General features: G+C 41.9%; 1 protein-coding gene across 1 annotated transcript in view; it reads right to left on the bottom strand.

The window, feature by feature from the left end:
- Nucleotides 1-18,570, bottom strand: part of TOP1 (DNA topoisomerase I) — a 119,592-nt gene that overhangs the window by 8,084 nt on the left and 92,938 nt on the right. Inside the window, exons 14-18 of the mRNA XM_049779170.1 lie at nucleotides 9,073-9,216; nucleotides 7,956-8,141; nucleotides 6,762-6,830; nucleotides 5,588-5,702; nucleotides 2,866-2,993 (exon numbers count right to left, since the gene is read on the bottom strand). Coding sequence (XP_049635127.1) covers nucleotides 2,866-2,993; nucleotides 5,588-5,702; nucleotides 6,762-6,830; nucleotides 7,956-8,141; nucleotides 9,073-9,216 — 642 coding nt within the window. The remainder of the gene's footprint in view (nucleotides 1-2,865; nucleotides 2,994-5,587; nucleotides 5,703-6,761; nucleotides 6,831-7,955; nucleotides 8,142-9,072; nucleotides 9,217-18,570) is intronic.

The raw sequence follows: 18,570 nt of genomic DNA, 5'->3' as shown, positions 1-18,570 counted from the left end.
TTACCATTTGCTTACAGAACGGTAATGAAAAGGGGCTGCTAAAATGGGTGGTCTTTAGGTAAACTGCCTGCCAACTGTATGGCTAGCAGATAGTATCACTGTATCTCACAGGTTTATGGGCATATTTATTTACTTAGATACATCTCTTCAGAAAAACAAATGGCATCTGAGGAAGGATTATAAGGTGTATGTGTCCATGACCAGATATACTACCTGAGTGTTTTTAAGAAATTTCAACAGAAGGAAAATACTCTGGTCCTTAAAACAGATACCTCACAGGACTAAAATAATAGGACAATGAAGAGGGTGCTTACCTGGTACACAGGGACAACATATAATCTACCCTCAGTGGAGACTAAGGAGTAAGCCTGAACATTGCCAGCTGTGTTCCTCAAACCAAAACCATACAAAGCAAAGGAAAAAAAAAAACAAAAACAAAAAACCAGCTATTAGGGGACTGAATCAATAGTCCAGCAAGTAGGGAGCTTGCATTCTACATACATGGATGACCTAGATTCATACCAGTACCCTAAACACTGCTGGGTGTGGTCAAAAAATAGAAAACAGTTGTTGCTTGACAGTGTAGTTTCTGAACACTAGTTGAACAGCTAAAAAAAGGGGGGGGAGGGATGTGTCCCACAGCTTGGTGCACGCAGCACATCTGTGCCGAAGGCTTAGTTTTAGCTCTATGAGCCTAGGAATCGTTCCTGTGGTAGTTCTGGGGGAATATGGGATATTGGGGATTGAACCAAGATTGGACACATGCCAGGCAAGCATCCTACTTGCTGTACTATCTCTCTGGTCACCTAAATAAAGAATTCTAAGGACTTGTAATTGTAAGTCATTTCACTAACTCTGGATGAAATTCATCACTTCCTGTTTCATAATCAACATGAACAACAAAACATATCAGTATTATTTATATCAGTATTACTTAATATCTACTGATAGTAGATATTACATGACAGGTCTTGAAGATAGCTCAATGTGCTGGATTATGTGAATATGTGAATATGTGAAGTCTAGGTTCCATCCCTGACAAATGTTCCTAGAGTATAGCCAAGAGTGCCTCCAAGCAACATGCCAGGAACTGGCCCAAATACCACTAGTGCGCTTCCTGCAATAACAATATATATTACCACCACTGCCTGGGTGCCACTGATACTATTAGTGTCAGATTTTAGTTCCTTACATAGGCAGATTCTGCACCCTTTTGTCAGCATGAAGTCATTATAGAAGACAGACTTTCACCTATGTACCAATTTTAGGAGATGATCTCAGGGGATAGGGTATATGCTATGGAAGAGAGATGGAACTGGGCCATGCATAATGAACTTTCAAGTACCAAGACATAAACCAGAAAAGGGTGAGCCCTCTAAGAAAAGAAGAAGCTACAGGAGATTCTAATGTCATAGAACATGAAAGGATGGAGATTGAATTATAGCACAGTAAGTAGGGCATTTGCCTTGCACATGCCCTACTTGGGTTTGATCCCCAGCATCCCATAAATATTGTCCCCCAAGCCTGCATAAGTAATTTCTCAGCATAAAATCAGGAATAGCCCAAGTGCCACTAGGTATTGCTATCCCCCACACCCCCCAAAAAATTGGGAAAAAAAGAAAGAAAAGGTTATATAAGAGAGTCACAAGTGTTGCCCTGTAACAATGCCCAGATTAACTTTTATGCATGTAAAGAACTTCAGGTCAAGACAATTTCAAGCCAATAAACTATAACCTTCCAACAGTCATATGCAGCTTTTCCACTTTGTGAAGCCAAGATTCTCTAAGGAACACATCCTTTTCTCCCCTCACATCTCTCTAAATTTCTTTCAATAAAAACTTTTTTTTTGTTTTATTAAAAATAAATATACTGCATCATTTTCATTATTGCCACCGTTGCAGAAATTGTAAACATTATCATAGTCATCAATACCTTGAAACTCATATATGTACTAATACACCTACCATAATATCCTAATAAATTATTAAGGAAGCAAATTATTTTGTCACAGACTTCAAATATACATGTAAGTAATATTTTAGTCCCATTTTCTTCAGAACCTTAGGTGATGCACAACAGAATAACTGTATTTTCTTATGAATGAGTACATCAGAACGGCTGGTTAAACAGACAATGCTAACAAGAAGTGCCCAGCAACAAAAGTCAAGTAACTTGTAGCTTAAAAGCCAGTGCAAAGCAGATTTGGAGGGAGGAGCAAGGGATGTGGAAATGGAAAACCATCTACTTCTTTGGAAGTCTTCCTCTAGGTTCTGGAATACAACCAATATTAAACAGACATGGGGAAATTAATAGTTCATCATCTTTTTTATTTTAAACCACTAATTTTAAAAGTTGTATTTGGAGACTGTGTTATTAAACTTCTATGAAGACGGTCTTTGTAGCCATTATCCGTAGCTAGACAGGACAATAATTAGCACTATTTCAAAGAGGGTGTATCAAAAGTTTGCTTTTGTAAAGCCACAAGTGGCCAGTGTAGAACTTTAAAGGCTTCTTATTAAGCAATGGGTTTCTTTATAGTTAATATTCTGATTATAGGTAATTACTGTATTTGTATTTGTCTACTTAGTATGGACTTTTATTGCAAAACAGACCCAAACCTGGCCCCTTAAATTGAAACCCTGAAGTGCCTTTCATTTCTGATGTTAGCTAGCCACAGCAAACATGGTTCCCTTCATTTTGCTACCATCTAGATCCCAATTTTTTTAGCCTACCACAAATGGAAGAAATATTTACTTAGTGAACCCCTCCCCTGCCACTATGTCTAAGGTTAGTATTGAGCCCCCAAGCTCCACACAGGATAAACCAACGTTACCCACTTTGGAAATTGGTCTAGATTCAAAATACCTTAGATTGCAAGTTCATCATGGACTTCTCAAAAGTTTTAGGTGGTGCCCTCTGATGGTTACAAAGAATGGCAACAGCTCGATTGGCTCGGTTATAAGAGAGGATCTTTGCTGGGATATTCTCATCCGCTATAAAGAAAATAAAGTTCGTTATTGAAGAAGAGAACATACAGCATGCCTTCCTATGTTTCATAACCCAAATTTTCCAGATCCATATATCTCATTTAGGCTGAGGTCCCCCAGCCAGAATCTGAAAGCCAAAAGTCATCTAACTGCTCCCCCACATAATGAAGCCAGAAGGAACTGAAATTGGAACAAACAAGTCTGAAATGAGGGTAAAGCAAAGGGACCAAAAATCTTAAAGGCTGGACTGGAGCGACAGCATAGCAGCAGGGCATTTGCAAAGTTGGCACGTGGCCAACCCGGAATGGACCCAGGTTCAATCCCTGGTATCCCACAGGTCCTCTGAATCAACCAGGATCAATTTCTGTACAGAGAGACAGAAGCAACCTTGAGCACAGCTGGGTGTGGCCAAAAACCCAATATATATATATCTATATATCTATATCTATATCTATATATATATCTCTCTCTCTCTCCTCTCTCTCTCTCCCTCCCTCCCTCCCTCTCTCCCTCCCCTCCCCCTCCCCCCCCCTCTGTTCTATCTCACTCATAAGGCTTGAACCAGAGAAATACAAGAGTTAAGGCACTTGCCTTGCATGTGGTGAGTAGTAATGGTTTGATTACCAACACAACTATATGGTACCAAGAACCACCAAGAATGATCTCTGTGGGGCTGGAGAGATAGCATGGAGGCAGGGTGTTTGCCTTGCATGCATAAGGACAGTAGTTTGAATCCCGGCATCCCATATGGTCCCCTGAGTCTGGCAGGAGTGATTTCTGAGCAGAGAGCCAGGAGTAACCCCTGAACACTGCCGGGTGTGACCCAAAAACCAAAACCAAAACCAAAAAAAAAAAAAAAAAAAAAAAAAAAAAAGAATGATCTCTGAATATAGAGCCAGGAGTAAGAGCTGAGCTTAGCCAGGGAATGGTAGGGAAAAAAAAATGAATTTGAATATAAAACCATAGCTGGAGAGAGCACAGTGGTAGGGTGTTTGCCTTACAAGCAGCCAATCCAGGACAGATGGTGGTTCAAATCCTGGCAGCCCATATGGTCCCTTGAGCCTGCAAGGGGTGATTTCTTAGCACAGAGCCAGGAGTAACCCCTGAGCACTGCCAGTGTGGCTCCCGCAAAAAAAAGAAAAAAGAAAACAAACCCCAAAAAAACAACAAAAACACACACCATAAAGCAGTTAAGTTTTCTTTAAAAATTTTCATCATCTTAGCTGTCTTGGGCCACACCTGGCGGTGCTCAGGGGTTACTCCTCGCTGTCTGCTCAGAAATAGCTCCTGGCAGGCACCGGGGGGGGGGGGGGGGGGGGGGGGGGGGGGGGAGGAAAGGACGACGACAACACCATATGGGACGCCGGGATTCGAACCAACCACCTAAGGTCCTGGATCGGCTGCTTGCAAGGCAAATGCCGCTGTGCTATCTCTCTGGCCCCCTTAGATGTCATTTTGTCAAAAAAAAAAAAAATTTTTTTTTTTAAATTTTATTTTGGGCCACATTCGGTGATGCTTGGGTTACTCCTGGCTATATGCTCAGAAATCGCCCCTGGCTTAGGGGGCCTATATAGGATGCCGGGGATCGAACCACAGTCCGTCCTAGGCTAGTGCACACAAGGCAGACAATTTACGCCCTGCGCCACCACTTGGACCCCATCAGTTTGTCAATTTTAAGTCAATGCTTTTCACCTATCAATCTATGGTTGGCTGGCTCATAAAAGTGTCATTGCATCTGATATGAATACCACGTGTTAAGAAGCAACAGTAACTTTATAGAGAAGAAATTTCTATAGATTAGCATCAGAATGTAGACCCTTAAGTTGGATTTTTTTTCTGGTACCATGTCATTCTTTATCCCATTCCAAAAAGTGATCCTCAAACATACTCAGAACAGGGAAAATTTAGCAGAGAAGGAGCTCTAGCAATAAAAAAAAAAAATTATGGATCTTGTAATACCACCGATTTTTGTTTTGTTTTAGGGCTATATTCAGCCTCAGATACCTGAGGGACCAAGCCAGGAATCAAACCTGAAGGTACCTGAATACAAAATATGCCTTCTAGCCACAATACCAAGTAACTTTCTCAGGCCCATTTTTTAAAGAAAAAGCTGGAGGAAGAAAAAAAAAATGAATCAACTTAAAATAGGATTTGCTCCTATATTTTGTTTCTGGGCTACATTTGGCAGTGCTCAGGGGTTACTCCTGGCTCTGCACTCAAAAGGAACTCCTGATAGGCTTGGGGGATCATATGGGATGCTGAGGATCAAACCTGGGTTGGCTATGTGCAAGGAAAATACCCTACCTGGTATTCTATTGCTCCAGCCCTGATTTGTTCCTATTTTATATCAGCAAACATGAGCAATTCAACAAAACAGAGCAAAGAGCAAATTTCTGTCAGTATTCCACTGAATTATTCTAGAAGTTTGGGTGAAAGTAACAGTTATCAGCTTTATACAACTAGGTCATACCTCTGTATTAGAGGTAATATTATGGTAAGAAATCATAATGTTAAGGAAGAAAGTAAAAGAACATGAGTTTTAGATGCACAAGGTCATCATCAGTGAGATTGTGGGCTCTCTGTGACCAAGCAATACTTACGAGCTGTAAGTTCTTTAAGCTGCTGCTGTAGCGTGATGGAGGCATTGTATGTTCGGAACACTTTGGCTGTCAAACCTTCCATGAGATCCTGAAGATGTTTATTTAGAATACCAGTCTAAAAGAGACAAATCAAGAGAGGATGCTGAGATTTAGGTAAAAGTCATACTACCCTTCTCATAAATTTTCGGAGACCGATGAGAGTGCAATCAAAGTCTTGACAAGCTTATTGTTACTCTGACAGAAGGTATTTGGAAAAAGAATCCCCAAATACAGAGCTGTATGACCTTCCTTGTTTTTGATGGGGGACAGGATGAGACGCACACCTAGCAGTGCTCAAGATTACTCCTAGCTATCAGGGCCGGAGTAGTGGGGCTAGAGGCAAGGCGTCTGCCTTGCAAGCGCTAGCCTAGGACGAACCGTGGTTCGATCCCCAGGCATCCCATATGGTCCCCCAAGACAGGAGCGATTTCTTTTTTTTTTTCTTTTTTTTTTTTTTTGGTTTTTGGGCCACACCCGGTAACGCTCAGGGGTTACTCCTGGCTATGTGCTCAGAAGTTGCTCCTGGCTTGGGGGACCATATGGGACACCGGGGGATCGAACCACGGTCCGTCCAAGGCTAGCACAGGCAAGGCAGGCACCTTACCTTTAGCGCCACCGCCCGGCCCCCAGGAGCGATTTCTGAGTGCATAGTCAGAAGTAACCCCTGAGCATCAATGGGTGTGGCCCCAAAAACCAAACCAAAACAAACAAAAAAAGATTACTCCTATCTATACACTCAGAAATAACTCCTGGTGGATTTGAGTGACCAAATGGGATGCCAGGGATCAAGCCCAGGTCAGCTGCAAGCAAGATGTTTTTAAGCAGGTCAGTAAAACAAATTGATATTTTCCTGATTAACATCTTCTCTGGAAACCAGTTTGGTTATCCAGCAGCAGACTGGCCTGTCACCTAGAAAAAGGAAACCTTTGACAGAGCTAATGGAGGATAAAATGTCAGGATTGTCTATTCCACCTATGGCTTTGGCCATGGATTCAGCGTGTGAAAGTAGAAGAGTGTACAGGATGCTATAGGATAAGCAAAAGGGAGAAAACAAATCACCCCAGGGAAACCTTCCTTTTAGGAATTTGCAATGCTGAGAATGGGCCCTTGAACTCATTTCACAATGTTCACTCACATTGAGTCTATCAAAAAGATCATCCTCAGGCTGTTTGTTCTCCATAAATAGTTGTAAGTTTTTAAAAACCTGTTAAAAAAAAAAAAGAGAGAATTTTTGCTTATTTTTAAACCCTTTACTTTGGAAATCACAAACTTAGAAAAATTGGCAAAATACAAATGAAAAGCATAAGAAATAACCATGACCTTTACCCAGATTCACCTATCATAAAGATTTTTACCTCATTCACCATTTACACATTTAGTTTTGTTTTGTTTTTGGGTCACACCCAGCAGCACTTAGGGGTTACTCCTGGCTCTGCGCTCAGAAATCGCTCCTGGCAGGCTCAGGGGACCACATGGGATACTGGGATTCAAACCACCTTCTGTCTGTCCTGGAGTGGCTGCTTGCAAGACAAACGCTCTACTGCTGTGCTATCTCTCCGGCCCATTTAAGGTTCTTTTTTTAACTCCTAGGAATAAATATTTAAAAGAAGCCAGGATTCAAACCATTGTCAGTCCTGGATCGGCTGCTTGCAAAGCAAACGCCTTACTGCTGTGCTATCTCTCCAGCCCTACCATTTACACATTTTGAGCTCCGCTCATTCTATATAATAGAGATATAATTATTAGATTTTTTTTGGGTTTTGGATAATTATTTGTTCTAAACTTTTTTATAGAGTACCTGAATATTGTGGCTGCTTATCCTTAAATGTCAGTGTATTTCCTAAGGGTAATATATTCTTTTACAGAGTCTAAAATTCATCATCATATCCACTGTCCCTATCCCAATATTGTCCATTAACACAATAATGTCCTTTCAAACATGCTCAAAGGTCAATTACATTTAATTGTCAAGTTGCTTTAACTGTAGATTAAAACATGGTACTTTTCCACTCCACTGGAAATTACAGAAGTTGAGCAAAACTTCCAAGTGACAATGGATAACATGACCTAAGGCTTAAATTGCTTGTTGTGAAAGCCAGCTCTTTAGAGTGTACTTCACAGGAGATGGCCCTTCACTCTCACAAGGATAGAATGGGTAGAGGTCTAAGAGACATGGACTAAAAGGAAATTTCTGCAGAACACCAAGCAAGACCTTCCTCTTCTTTCTCTTTAAAGTCACTTTTCCAGGTGAAGATCATAGATGGAGGTTTGGGGAAGAGAGCAGAGGAAGGAAAAACCCAGACAAGTGAGATGTACAGGTAAAACTTACTCTTTTCTCAACAGGGACCTTGTTATAGTATCTGATTGAGTCCTTCCCAAGGAAGTCAAATTCTACCACATATTCCTGACCATCCAACTCTGGGTGCAGATTGATGTGCTCTACACGAAGTGAGCAGCAACCCACAGTGTCCGCTGTTTCTCCTTCCTCCTTCTCATTACCTGCTCTCAGAGCCAGCTGTCCAGGAATGGGAACAAAGGAAGGAAGAAAAAAATGAATGAAGAACTTGAATCTCATAGGATCTCTGGGAAATGAAATCGAAAGTCCCGTAATTCTCTTTGGGGCAAGAACACTGGCCTATAAAGCCTGGGAATACCAGAATTCTGGAATCTTAATTCTAGAATTAAGAGTATGCAGAGTCATGGAAACAATTATCTTTCCTAGAAACTCACTTTCTTTTTTAATTCTAGCCTCTCAAATGTGGGTGGAAGAAAGGAACCTTTTTTTTTTAAAAAAGCAAAAGCTCATGCCTCCCTACTGTGAGCCCTGGGTTCATGTGCACACATAAATTCGGGTACGAGGAGCACATTCCACACCTGGTGGTGTACAATGCTTACTGCTGGTTCTGTGCTCAAAGATAACTTCTGGTGGGCTCAAGAGATAATATTGGCACCAGGGATAGAACCTGGTCAGCTGCATGCAAGGTGAGAGCCCTCCCAATGCACTATTATTCCAGCCCCTGCACACATAAATTTATGAAATAAAATATGTGTACCCGATGCATTCAGAAAACATTTGAAAAGATTCATTATTTTTTCATAATGAAAAGTGAACTAACTAGAAGAGGCAGGTGGGGCACTGAGCCATATGTCCCCTGAGTCCTCCAGGAGTAGTGATCAGTGAATCTTGAGCACAGAGCCAGGAGTAAGCCTTGAGCACTGCTAAGTATGTTGCCCCTCAAAAAGAAAAGTGTGTGTGGTGTGTGTGTTTATGTATAAAAGCAAAGGGGGACAGCTTAAAGTATTTTAAGGCTGCTTCTAACCATCCCAAAAGATCACAATTCACTGTCTATATAGAAAACTTATAGTAATAGGCAAGCACATGTGTACACTTTCTCTTTCACCTTGTTACATGTGACACATACATACACATGCACATATGCTCTCACCTTGTCAATAAAGTATAAGGCTACAGCTCTCTGCCGGACTTTCATCTCTTTGGACTTCCAGTCTTCTCGATATTGGTTCCGGATCTTGTCCACACACTTCTTCAGCCGCCTAGCAGTCTCATATTTCTGCCAATCTTTCTCACCCTACAAATATCCAATAGCAGCAAAGGTAGAATACATAGAGATAAAAGAATGAAGAGAGATTCTAAAAATCCCAAGTTCAGAATCAAGAGTTGACTTTAAGCAGAAAACTGAAAAGAAATTGATGGCATTTAAACACTCATTCTTCATTACACTGTCAGACAAAAGTAGATCATGTCTGCTCAGAAAATCTGTTATTCATTCTGTAAAATGTAATGTTTTGGGGGCCAGAGCAGTAGCAGGTAGGGCATTTACCTTACATGTGATTGACCCAGGTTTGATCCCAGGCATCTCATAAGGTCCCCCGAGCCTGCAAAGCGTAGAGCCTGGAGTAACTCTTAAGTGTTGCAGGGCGTGGCCCCCAAAACAAGTAATGTTCTTTGCAGAAGTCCAGATGGTATGCCCCCAAATTGATTTTTGTCAACCAAGGTATAAATATGTCCATTGCACATAAGCATAACAGCTTTGCTACTGAATTTGTGACCCAATAGCAATTGTATCTGGACAGAATTTCATTAAATTTAAGACAAACCATAAACAGTTTGATTGTGCTGTCAAAGAAACAGGACCAAAGATTAACAACATGTAAGTACTAAGGAACACAGTGACTTCCAGTAACAGCTGGAATCACTCACTATTTTCAAACGTTTGCATTTGAAAGTATCGTTATTAGATTGAGGTATATATACTGTTACTGGGACGACTTTTGTTTAAAAAATTTTAAAACTTTGGGTTCTAAATTTTAAAATCTATCCTAAAATTCAATGAGAGCTTTTTAAAATGTTATTTAATCAACTATATGGAGGAAAAATTTCTGTAATAATGGTCAAAGAAAAGATTTATAAGCGGGGCCGGGCGGTGGCGCTAAAGGTAAGGTGCCTGCCTTACCTGCACTAGCCTAGGACGGACCGCGGTTCGATCCCCCGGCATCCCATATGGTTCCCCAAGCCAGGAGCGACTTCTGAGCGCATAGCCAGGAGTAACCCCTGAGCGTACCGGGTGTGGCCCCCCCCAAAAAAATAAAACCAAAAAAAAAAAAAAAAAGAAAAAGATTTATAAGCAACAACCTATATCAAGAGAAACAAAACTAAAAAAAAAAAAAAAATCACTAAGGAACCCAAAAGGGTTAAAATTATGTGGCTTAAAAAGACTATAACAGGGCCCAGAGAGATAGCACAGCGGCGTTTGCCTTGCAAGCAGCCGATCCAGGACCAAAGGTGGTTGGTTCGAATCCCGGTGTCCCATATGGTCCCCGTGCCTGCCAGGAGCTATTTCTGAGCAGACAGCCAGGAGTAACCCCTGAGCACTGCCGAGTGTGGCTCAAAAACCAAAAAAAAAAAAGAAGACTATAACAGGATGAAGAAATAGTATAGTAGGGGAAGGTGCTTGCCTTGCAGTGTACAAGGCTGATCCGGGTTCAATCTTTTGTATTGCATATGCCCTATCACAAGTGATATCTGACGGAATGGGGTGGTACATCATGCCATCTTTCTCCCCCTACAAAGACTATGATAACATAAAAACAGGTATGGAAGAATCTTTGCTCTTAATTTTCCTACCATTCAATAAAAACAGAAGGGTAGTAATGTCTAGCCACATATGCCTGGTTCTCACCTATCACATTGCCATTAGTTCTACAGTTAGGGTAAACAGCACACATGTGTGAGACACAGACAAAAAATAAGTTGAACAAGACTTCTAGCTCTTAACAAGTAATCGATAAATAAAAATTTACCCAAATATGTTGAGGACCCCTCTGATAACTATGTGTGGACTAGTACTATGTATTTATTTGGCTACAAAACAAGAAACTTAGCAAATACTTGATGTGAGGGATCATTTCATAATTTGAGTGATACAAAGAAATAGATCTAAGGGGAGAGGGTTAAAAAAGAAATAGGTCGAAATAGATCTATTTCTTCGCACTGGAAAGCTAAAATTTTATAAGTACATCTTGACATTTAAGAAAGTGAGTAACAAAAGGTGTGAAGCAAGCTGTCTTCAAGTGTAAATCAGTAATAAATCTCCATGACAACCCTCCCCACAAAAAAAAAAAAAAAATACCCAAAAAACAAAAAACCTAGACACAAAAGGCTCATCTTTAACAGCATGCTAACAAGCCCAGAAGCTGGCTCTTTCACAAGTCACACCAAAGCACAGTGGTCTACCAAAGCCTATATACCTATATGCTTTTATAATCCCCCAGAGGTCTTAGTCACGCCACTGAAATAAGCTTTAGGAAAAACCCAGCTATAGAAAAGCTAACAAGTAGAGCATTTAATGTACATGACTAGTCTGCAGTGAACCCATGTTCTATCCCTGATGATCTCCTAAGCGCCATGGTGTATGTATAGTCCTGAACACCTGTGGGGGGACCTGACTAATCCTCTGCACCTTAGAGCCAGAGCAGTACCTTATCCTTAGGCCCCTGCACGAAATCACTGCCCTACTTGGTCAAATCTTTTTTTTTTTTTTTTTTTTTTTTTTTGGTTTTTGGGCCACACCCGGCAGTGCTCAGGGGTTTACTCCTGGCTGTCTGCTCAGAAATAGCTCCTGGCAGGCACGGGGGACCATATGGGACACCGGGATTCGAACCAACCACCTTTGGTCCTGGATCGGCTGCTTGCAAGGCAAACGCCACTGTGCTCTCTCTCTCTGGGCCCTACTTGGTCAAATCTTACTGTAAGTCTTCCTGGCCTTCCTGAGCACCTAGAGACCACCCCCCTCCCCAAGAGAGGCAATTTCTTGTAGGGGTGGGGAGCAGCTACAACCTTAACTGTGCCTAAGTGACCATACCATGGTCTGTTGTGGTGCAAAGAAAGTACCTTAACCTTTATATTATTTTCTCTCTTATCTGGGACATGTAGCTATACACACAAAACATACACCCTGCTTTCACTTTTCCACACACCTTCCTTTCCCTTTACCCACCTAGGCTTGATTAGCATTAAGCACTTTTTTGTCTCTTAACTAGAGGCCCTCTCCATAGATGGATTGAGTCTGGTCAATAAAAAAGATCTTACAGGAAAGACAGGTGGCTGACAGGCAGTTCTCAGTCCATGAGACTGGAAGCTCCCCACCCCATACTTCCCATATTATCTCCCTTAAGACTATCTTGTTTTTCTTTTTGTTTGTTTGTTTTTGGGTCACATCTGGCTGCGTCAGGGGTTACTCCTGGCTCTACGCTCAGAAACCGCACCTGGCAGGCTCAGGGGACCATATGGGATTCCGGGATTTGAATCACCCTCCTTCTGCATGCAAGGAAAATGCCCTACCTCCATGCTATCTCTCTGGACCTCTATCTTTCTTTTCTTTTCTTTTCTTTTCTTTTTTTTTTTTGGCCACACCCGGCATTGCTCAGGGGTTACTCCTGGCAGGCATGGGGGACCATATGGGACACTGGGATTTGAACCAACCACCTTTGGTCCTGGATCGGCTGCTTGCAAGGCAAACGCAGCTGTGCTATCTCTCCGGACCTTATCTTGATTTTCTTAATTTTTGCAGTACCCCTGTTTCAGAACCGTTCCCCAGTACTGGATTGCAAGTAAAGCCTTTATAGAACCAAATTTTCAACAGATTTTCTTGGCTCTTGACACAAGGATCTTAGATTCAACCAAAATAATGGCAAACTTGTGGATAGGAATGAAAAAATCATTCTGTTCTTAAGAGATTTAGCACGGGAGGGCTGATCTCAAGAAAATATGCCAGCACTGGAGCAATAGTACAGAGAGTAGGGCAACTGCCTTGTAACCAATAAACCAGGTTTGATCCCAGCATCCCATATGGTCCCAAGGCCAAGATGGAAATGAAAGGAACCTTTCTCAATCTAGTTGAAGCCATCTACCACAAGCCAATGGCAAATATTATCCTCAATGGAGAAAAACTAAAATCCTTTCCTCTAAATTCTGGTGCAAGACAAGGCTGTCCGCTCTCACCACTCCTCTTCAACATAGTACTGGAAGTACTTGCTATAGCGAACAGGCAAGAAAAAGATATCAAGGAAATCCAGATAGGAAAGGAAGAAGTCAAGCTCTCACTGTTTGTAGATGACATGATACTCTACTTAGAAAACCCTAAAGACTCATATAGCAAGGTGGCAGGCTACAAAATTAACACACAGATATCAATGGCCTTTTTATACACCAATTATGATAGGGAAGAGATGGACACCAAGAAGGCAATCCCGGGGCCGGCAAGGTGGCACTTGAGGTAAGGTATCTGCCTTGCAAGCGCTAGCCAAGGAAAGATCGAGACCGCAGTTCGATCCCCCGGCGTCCCATATGGTCCCCCCCAAGCCAGGGACAATTTCTGAGCCCTTAGCCAGGAGTAAGCCCTGAGCATCAGATGGGTGTGGCCCGAAAAAATAAAAAATAAAAAAAAAAGGCAATCCTATTTACATTAGTTCGGAGCGCCAGTTGTTGAATCAAATAATTAACGATGGTGCTGGATGGCGATGGATGGTGAAGGATTTCTCTCTGCCACCCCAGGCCACGTGGCTTTGCAACCCCATTCAGCCGGCGAGTCCCAGGCCCAGGTGAAAGGCGAAATCACTCACAGGCAGGCTTCAGGAAGCATTAACTTTATTCATGCCCTATCCATCACATGTGTGTGGCCTACTCATAACCTTTCAAGCACAGCAATACTTTGCTAGCCCTGCGTCTTATCTCCTGTTAGCCATCTTCCCTTTGGGCTCCATGCTGGTCAAAGACCAGAACACAGAGGCCCAAAAGCCAGAGTGCCCAGCAGCGCAGAAAGGGGCTCGAATCCCCTCCGTTCAAGGCTTTTCTAACTTTTCCAAGACCCCTCCCAGGAATGGGCGGGGTCTTGCAGGTAAGGTAACACCTAATATTCAGTTCCCAAGACCCCTCCCAGCAATGGGTGGGTCTCAGGTAACTACACCTTAATCCAGGATTTCAGATAGGTACACCAACAATGACCCCCAGGCAGAGCTGAGTAAACCCAGAACACTGATGTTCACATATTCAAAAATTTAACTTGCGTGAAATCTCATTTATTTTTGGGGCGGGGCGGGGCTGGGGTTTTTACACCCGGCAACACTCAGAGGTTACTCCTGGCTCTAAGCTCAGAAATAGCTCCTGGGACGATGAGCCAGTTGTGTGTAAGGCAAATGCCCGACCACTGTGCCACCACTGCTCTGGCCCCTTATTTACCATTCCTGTTTCATTACTAATTATGTTCTTTGTTCTAAGTAAAATGAATTTTGAAACATAAGACATACCATTGCATCATCTAGACTGGATTTCTACTTTCTTTTAAAGGGGAGCTTCTATTATTTTTCCTAATAATTTTGGGGAGCAGAGAATTGGGCTACACTGGGAGATGTTCAAGGGCTATTCCTGGATCTGTGCTTAAGAATGATTCCTTGGGGGCCTGTGAGGTGGCGCTAGAGTTAAAGTGTCTGCCTTGCAAGCGCTATCCAAGGAAGGACCACGGTTCAATCCTCCGGTGTCCCATATGGTCCCCCCAACCCAGGGGCAATTTCTGAGTGCTTAACCAGGAGTAACCTCTGAGCATCAAACAGGTGTGCCCCCCCCCCCAAAAAAAAGAATGATTCCTTGGGACTGTATGTAGTACTCAGGATCCAAACTGGGTCATGGCCAAAGCCAGACAGTAAGGCTTGTAAGTACCTTACCTCCTGCACCATCTCTCTGGCCCATATTCAACATGTATTGAATAACCCAGTTTATAATCACATTTAGTAATATTTTAGGTTATTTGTTCTCTTTTTTAAAAGCCATACTCTTGGAGGAGGAAGGTACATTGGATACTGACAACTCTACTGAGGAGTTGAAGGGGAAGTGAGGATTGGGGGGTTCACTGTGTTGTATGGCTGCTCCTAGTGGTCTAGGAATCAAATAAATTACACGTAAGAAAAGCAAACCCTTAAACCCTGTAATCATTTTGGTCCCTTACACCTTTATAAACCTTTTCTGAAGAACTTCAAATCAGTATTTCTATGCATAAAGAGAATATGTAACAATCACTAAAAAGGAAAGGAAAGTATAAAATAACATACATGGGACCCGAGAGGTGGCAGTAGAGGTAAAGTGCTTTGCAAGCACTAGCCTAGGATAGACCGTGGTTCGATCCCCAGCATCCTATATGGTCCCCCCCAAGCCAGGAGCAATTTCTGAGCACATAGCCAGGAGTAACCCCTGAGCGTTAACAGGTGTGGCCCAAAGAACAAAAACAAAATAAAATACAAAAAGAATAGCAAACATAAATCTAAAATAAAATTTAGATAACATAAACAGAATTAGTGAACTGAGAATGAGTCCCGAAGCAGCGTTTTTTTCTTTGGGGGGGGGGGGGTGCAGATAGGGGGCACATCACGTGGTGCTCAGGTGTTACTCCTAGCTCTGCACTCGGAAATCACTCCTGCAACAACTATCATGACAACGTTAATGAGTGAGAGAAGTCGAGTGCCTGTCTCATTGAGGTATGAGGGAGGTGTGAAGGGTGAGGGAGGAGGGAGACGGGGGGTTGGTAATAGGAATGTTGCACTGGTGAAGGAGGTGTTCTTTTTATGACTAAAATCCAACTACAAACATGTTTGTGCTTAAATAAAGATATTATTTAAAAAAAAAAATCACTCCTGGCAGGATCAGGAGACCATATGGGATGCTGGGGATTGAACCTGGAAAGACTATGTACGTGGAAAATGCCCTACCCACTGTACTATCTCTGTGGTCCCAAACAGTGTTTTTTTTTTTTTTAATTCAATATAAAAAGGTGACATGGAAAGGAAATAGCTCAGTTGAAGCCAAAAGGAGTATCCCTACATCTCACACCACCAATCCCACCCTAGCACTAGTAGGTGTGGTCTCTTTTAAAAATATTAAAGACTAAAAATCACTGTTGGAGTGAAGTACTTCTATACAAAGACTACAACAAAAATGATGAGAAATAGGAAAATGTAGTTATGTGACCACATATAAACTAGGGAGATTATTCAAAGGGTTGCAGCACAAGGAACCAGACATTTAATCCTCAGTAGAGCAAGGTCCCCAAACATTGGAGCATTGTCAAGTATAGTACCCAAAATGAAAAAGAGAGAGAGAGAGAGAGAGAGCAAGAGTACATGTATTAACAGGCTGAGATTTTCAACATTTCTTTAAAGGGCTCTAAAAAAAATGGTCACGTAAATAAAAGAAATGTTCATCTATGGATCATCACAGTATCAGGTGCACTTCACAAAGAAAGTAAGCCACAGGGAAGGCACTAGAAATAGAGCATACAAATTCATCAAACATTAGATTATAATAACAGCTGGAGAATGTAGAGTTTAGGTTTTATGGCCAATTTTCAATGCTCAGGGGTTACTCCTGGCTCTGAGCTCAGAAATAGTTCCTGGCAGGCTCGGAGGACCATATGGGATGCCAGGATTTGAACCACTGTCCTTCTGCATGCAAGGCAAATAAACGCCTCACCTCCATGCTATCTCTTGGCCCCTCTCCTTTTTTTTTTTTTTTGTAAATAAAAGTAAAGTTAGGAAAATGGATCAAAGTTCAGGAGTGTATGCTTTTTACAAGTGGAATTCCTGGGCTCAAATCTACATGGTCTTTCCAAAACAATGAGAAGTGACTCCTGTGTCCCAGAATATATCTTGGCGTGTCTTGCAAATAAAATCTGAACACACAGAAATATAAACAAAAATAAAAATTAGGGGCCAGAAAGATAGCATGGCGATAGGGCGTTTTTGCCTTGCATGCAGAAGGATGGTGGTTCGAACCACAGCATCCCATATGATCCCCTGAGCCTGCCAAGAGCAATTTCAGAGCGTAGAGCCAGGAGTGACCCCTGAGCAGCCGGGTATGACCCAAAAACAAAACAAAGCAATAAATCTTATAAAAAATTTTTAGAAAAATTGTAAAAGTCTCAATGGAAAAATTACAATATTGGAGTATATTTAAGATACTAAAAAAAAAAAAATAGAGAAATGTGAGGCCAGAGAGATAGTATGGAGGTAAGGCGTTTGCCTTTCATGCAGAGGATCAGTGGTTCAAATCCCGGCATCCCATATGGTTCCCCGAGCCTGCCAGGAGTAACTCCTGAGTGCTGTCAGGTGTGACCCAAAAACCAAAAACCCAAAACCCCCCCCCCAAAAAAAGATAAATGTATTAAATTTAAATTTAATTTAAATGCCACTACAACCCCACCCCCAGTAATCTGTAAGGTCACTGTAAAAAGTCTTCAGAAGAAAATAATGAATTTATTAAAAAAAAAAAAGTAGTATAAACCAGCAGAGATGGGACCAGAGCAATAGCACAAGGATAGAGAATTTACCTTGTATGTGGCAGACCCACGTTTGATCCCCAGCATCCCATATGGTCCCTTGAGAAAGCCACGGGTAACCCTCAAGCACCCAGGATCCAGGTAGATAGCTCAAAGGACTGGAGTGTATAACTTGGATGTGCTTTGTCACCTCACAGCCCACAAGTATGGCAAGGTTTAGTCCTGGAGATTGCCAAAATAAGCCTGAAGAGAATGGTGTCACATCACTGAGTACTGAACCATTCTGCATATCTGCCCAACCATCACTGCCTTGCTTATGGGCTCCCTAGGCATTGCTTTAGTAAGCCCCACTAGCCAGCCTCCCCAACAAAACAAAATAAAACAACAAAAAATAAGACATTCTAATAGAAGAAAGATGCAAATATATGTCTTTTTCTGGGGTGGCTGGATGGGGTTAGAAAATCTTATCAAGAATATGTGGGAAATAGAAAATTTTGCACAAAGGTTAGTAGGGTGGAGTGGTGTTGATGTAAACTGGTACAAAAAGTTAAAAAAGTTGGGGCTGGAGAGATAGCATGGAGGTAAAGTGTTTGCCTTGCATGCAGAAGTTCGGTGGTTCAAATCCTAGCATCCCATATGGTCTCCCGAGCCTGCCAGGAGCGATTTCTGAGTGTAGAGCCAGGAGTAACCTCTGAACGTGCTGGGTGTGACCCAAAAACCAAAAAGAAAAAAAAAAGTTAAAAATTTGAAACTACTAAGGAACCAAAAAGATAGTGCAGAGATTCTAATACTTGGCATGTAGTCAGTCATGATTTAGTCTCCAGAACTAAATGATCCCAAGTATTGCTGAGTACAGAAGGACCCCAAGAAGTACTGGATCTAGCTCTACAGGCCCAACCAGTGGAGTGGTTCAGGTAATATCTGACATTGCAAAGTCCTTAAGAAGCATTGCATGCTCAGCCGTCACATTGAATTACCAGCCATTGGGTTCCAAATCCTAAGAAGGGGCCCTTAGGACCTATCACTCCAAAACAAATAAAAGAACAATTTGAAAATGGTTTTTAAATTATGTTTTTAAAAATAAGATCTAGGTTCAGTGGA

This window comes from Suncus etruscus, chromosome 9 (genome assembly GCF_024139225.1).
Source record: "Suncus etruscus isolate mSunEtr1 chromosome 9, mSunEtr1.pri.cur, whole genome shotgun sequence".
Taxonomy (NCBI): Eukaryota; Metazoa; Chordata; class Mammalia; order Eulipotyphla; family Soricidae; genus Suncus; species Suncus etruscus.
This window is presented reverse-complemented; position numbering and strand designations above follow the sequence as displayed.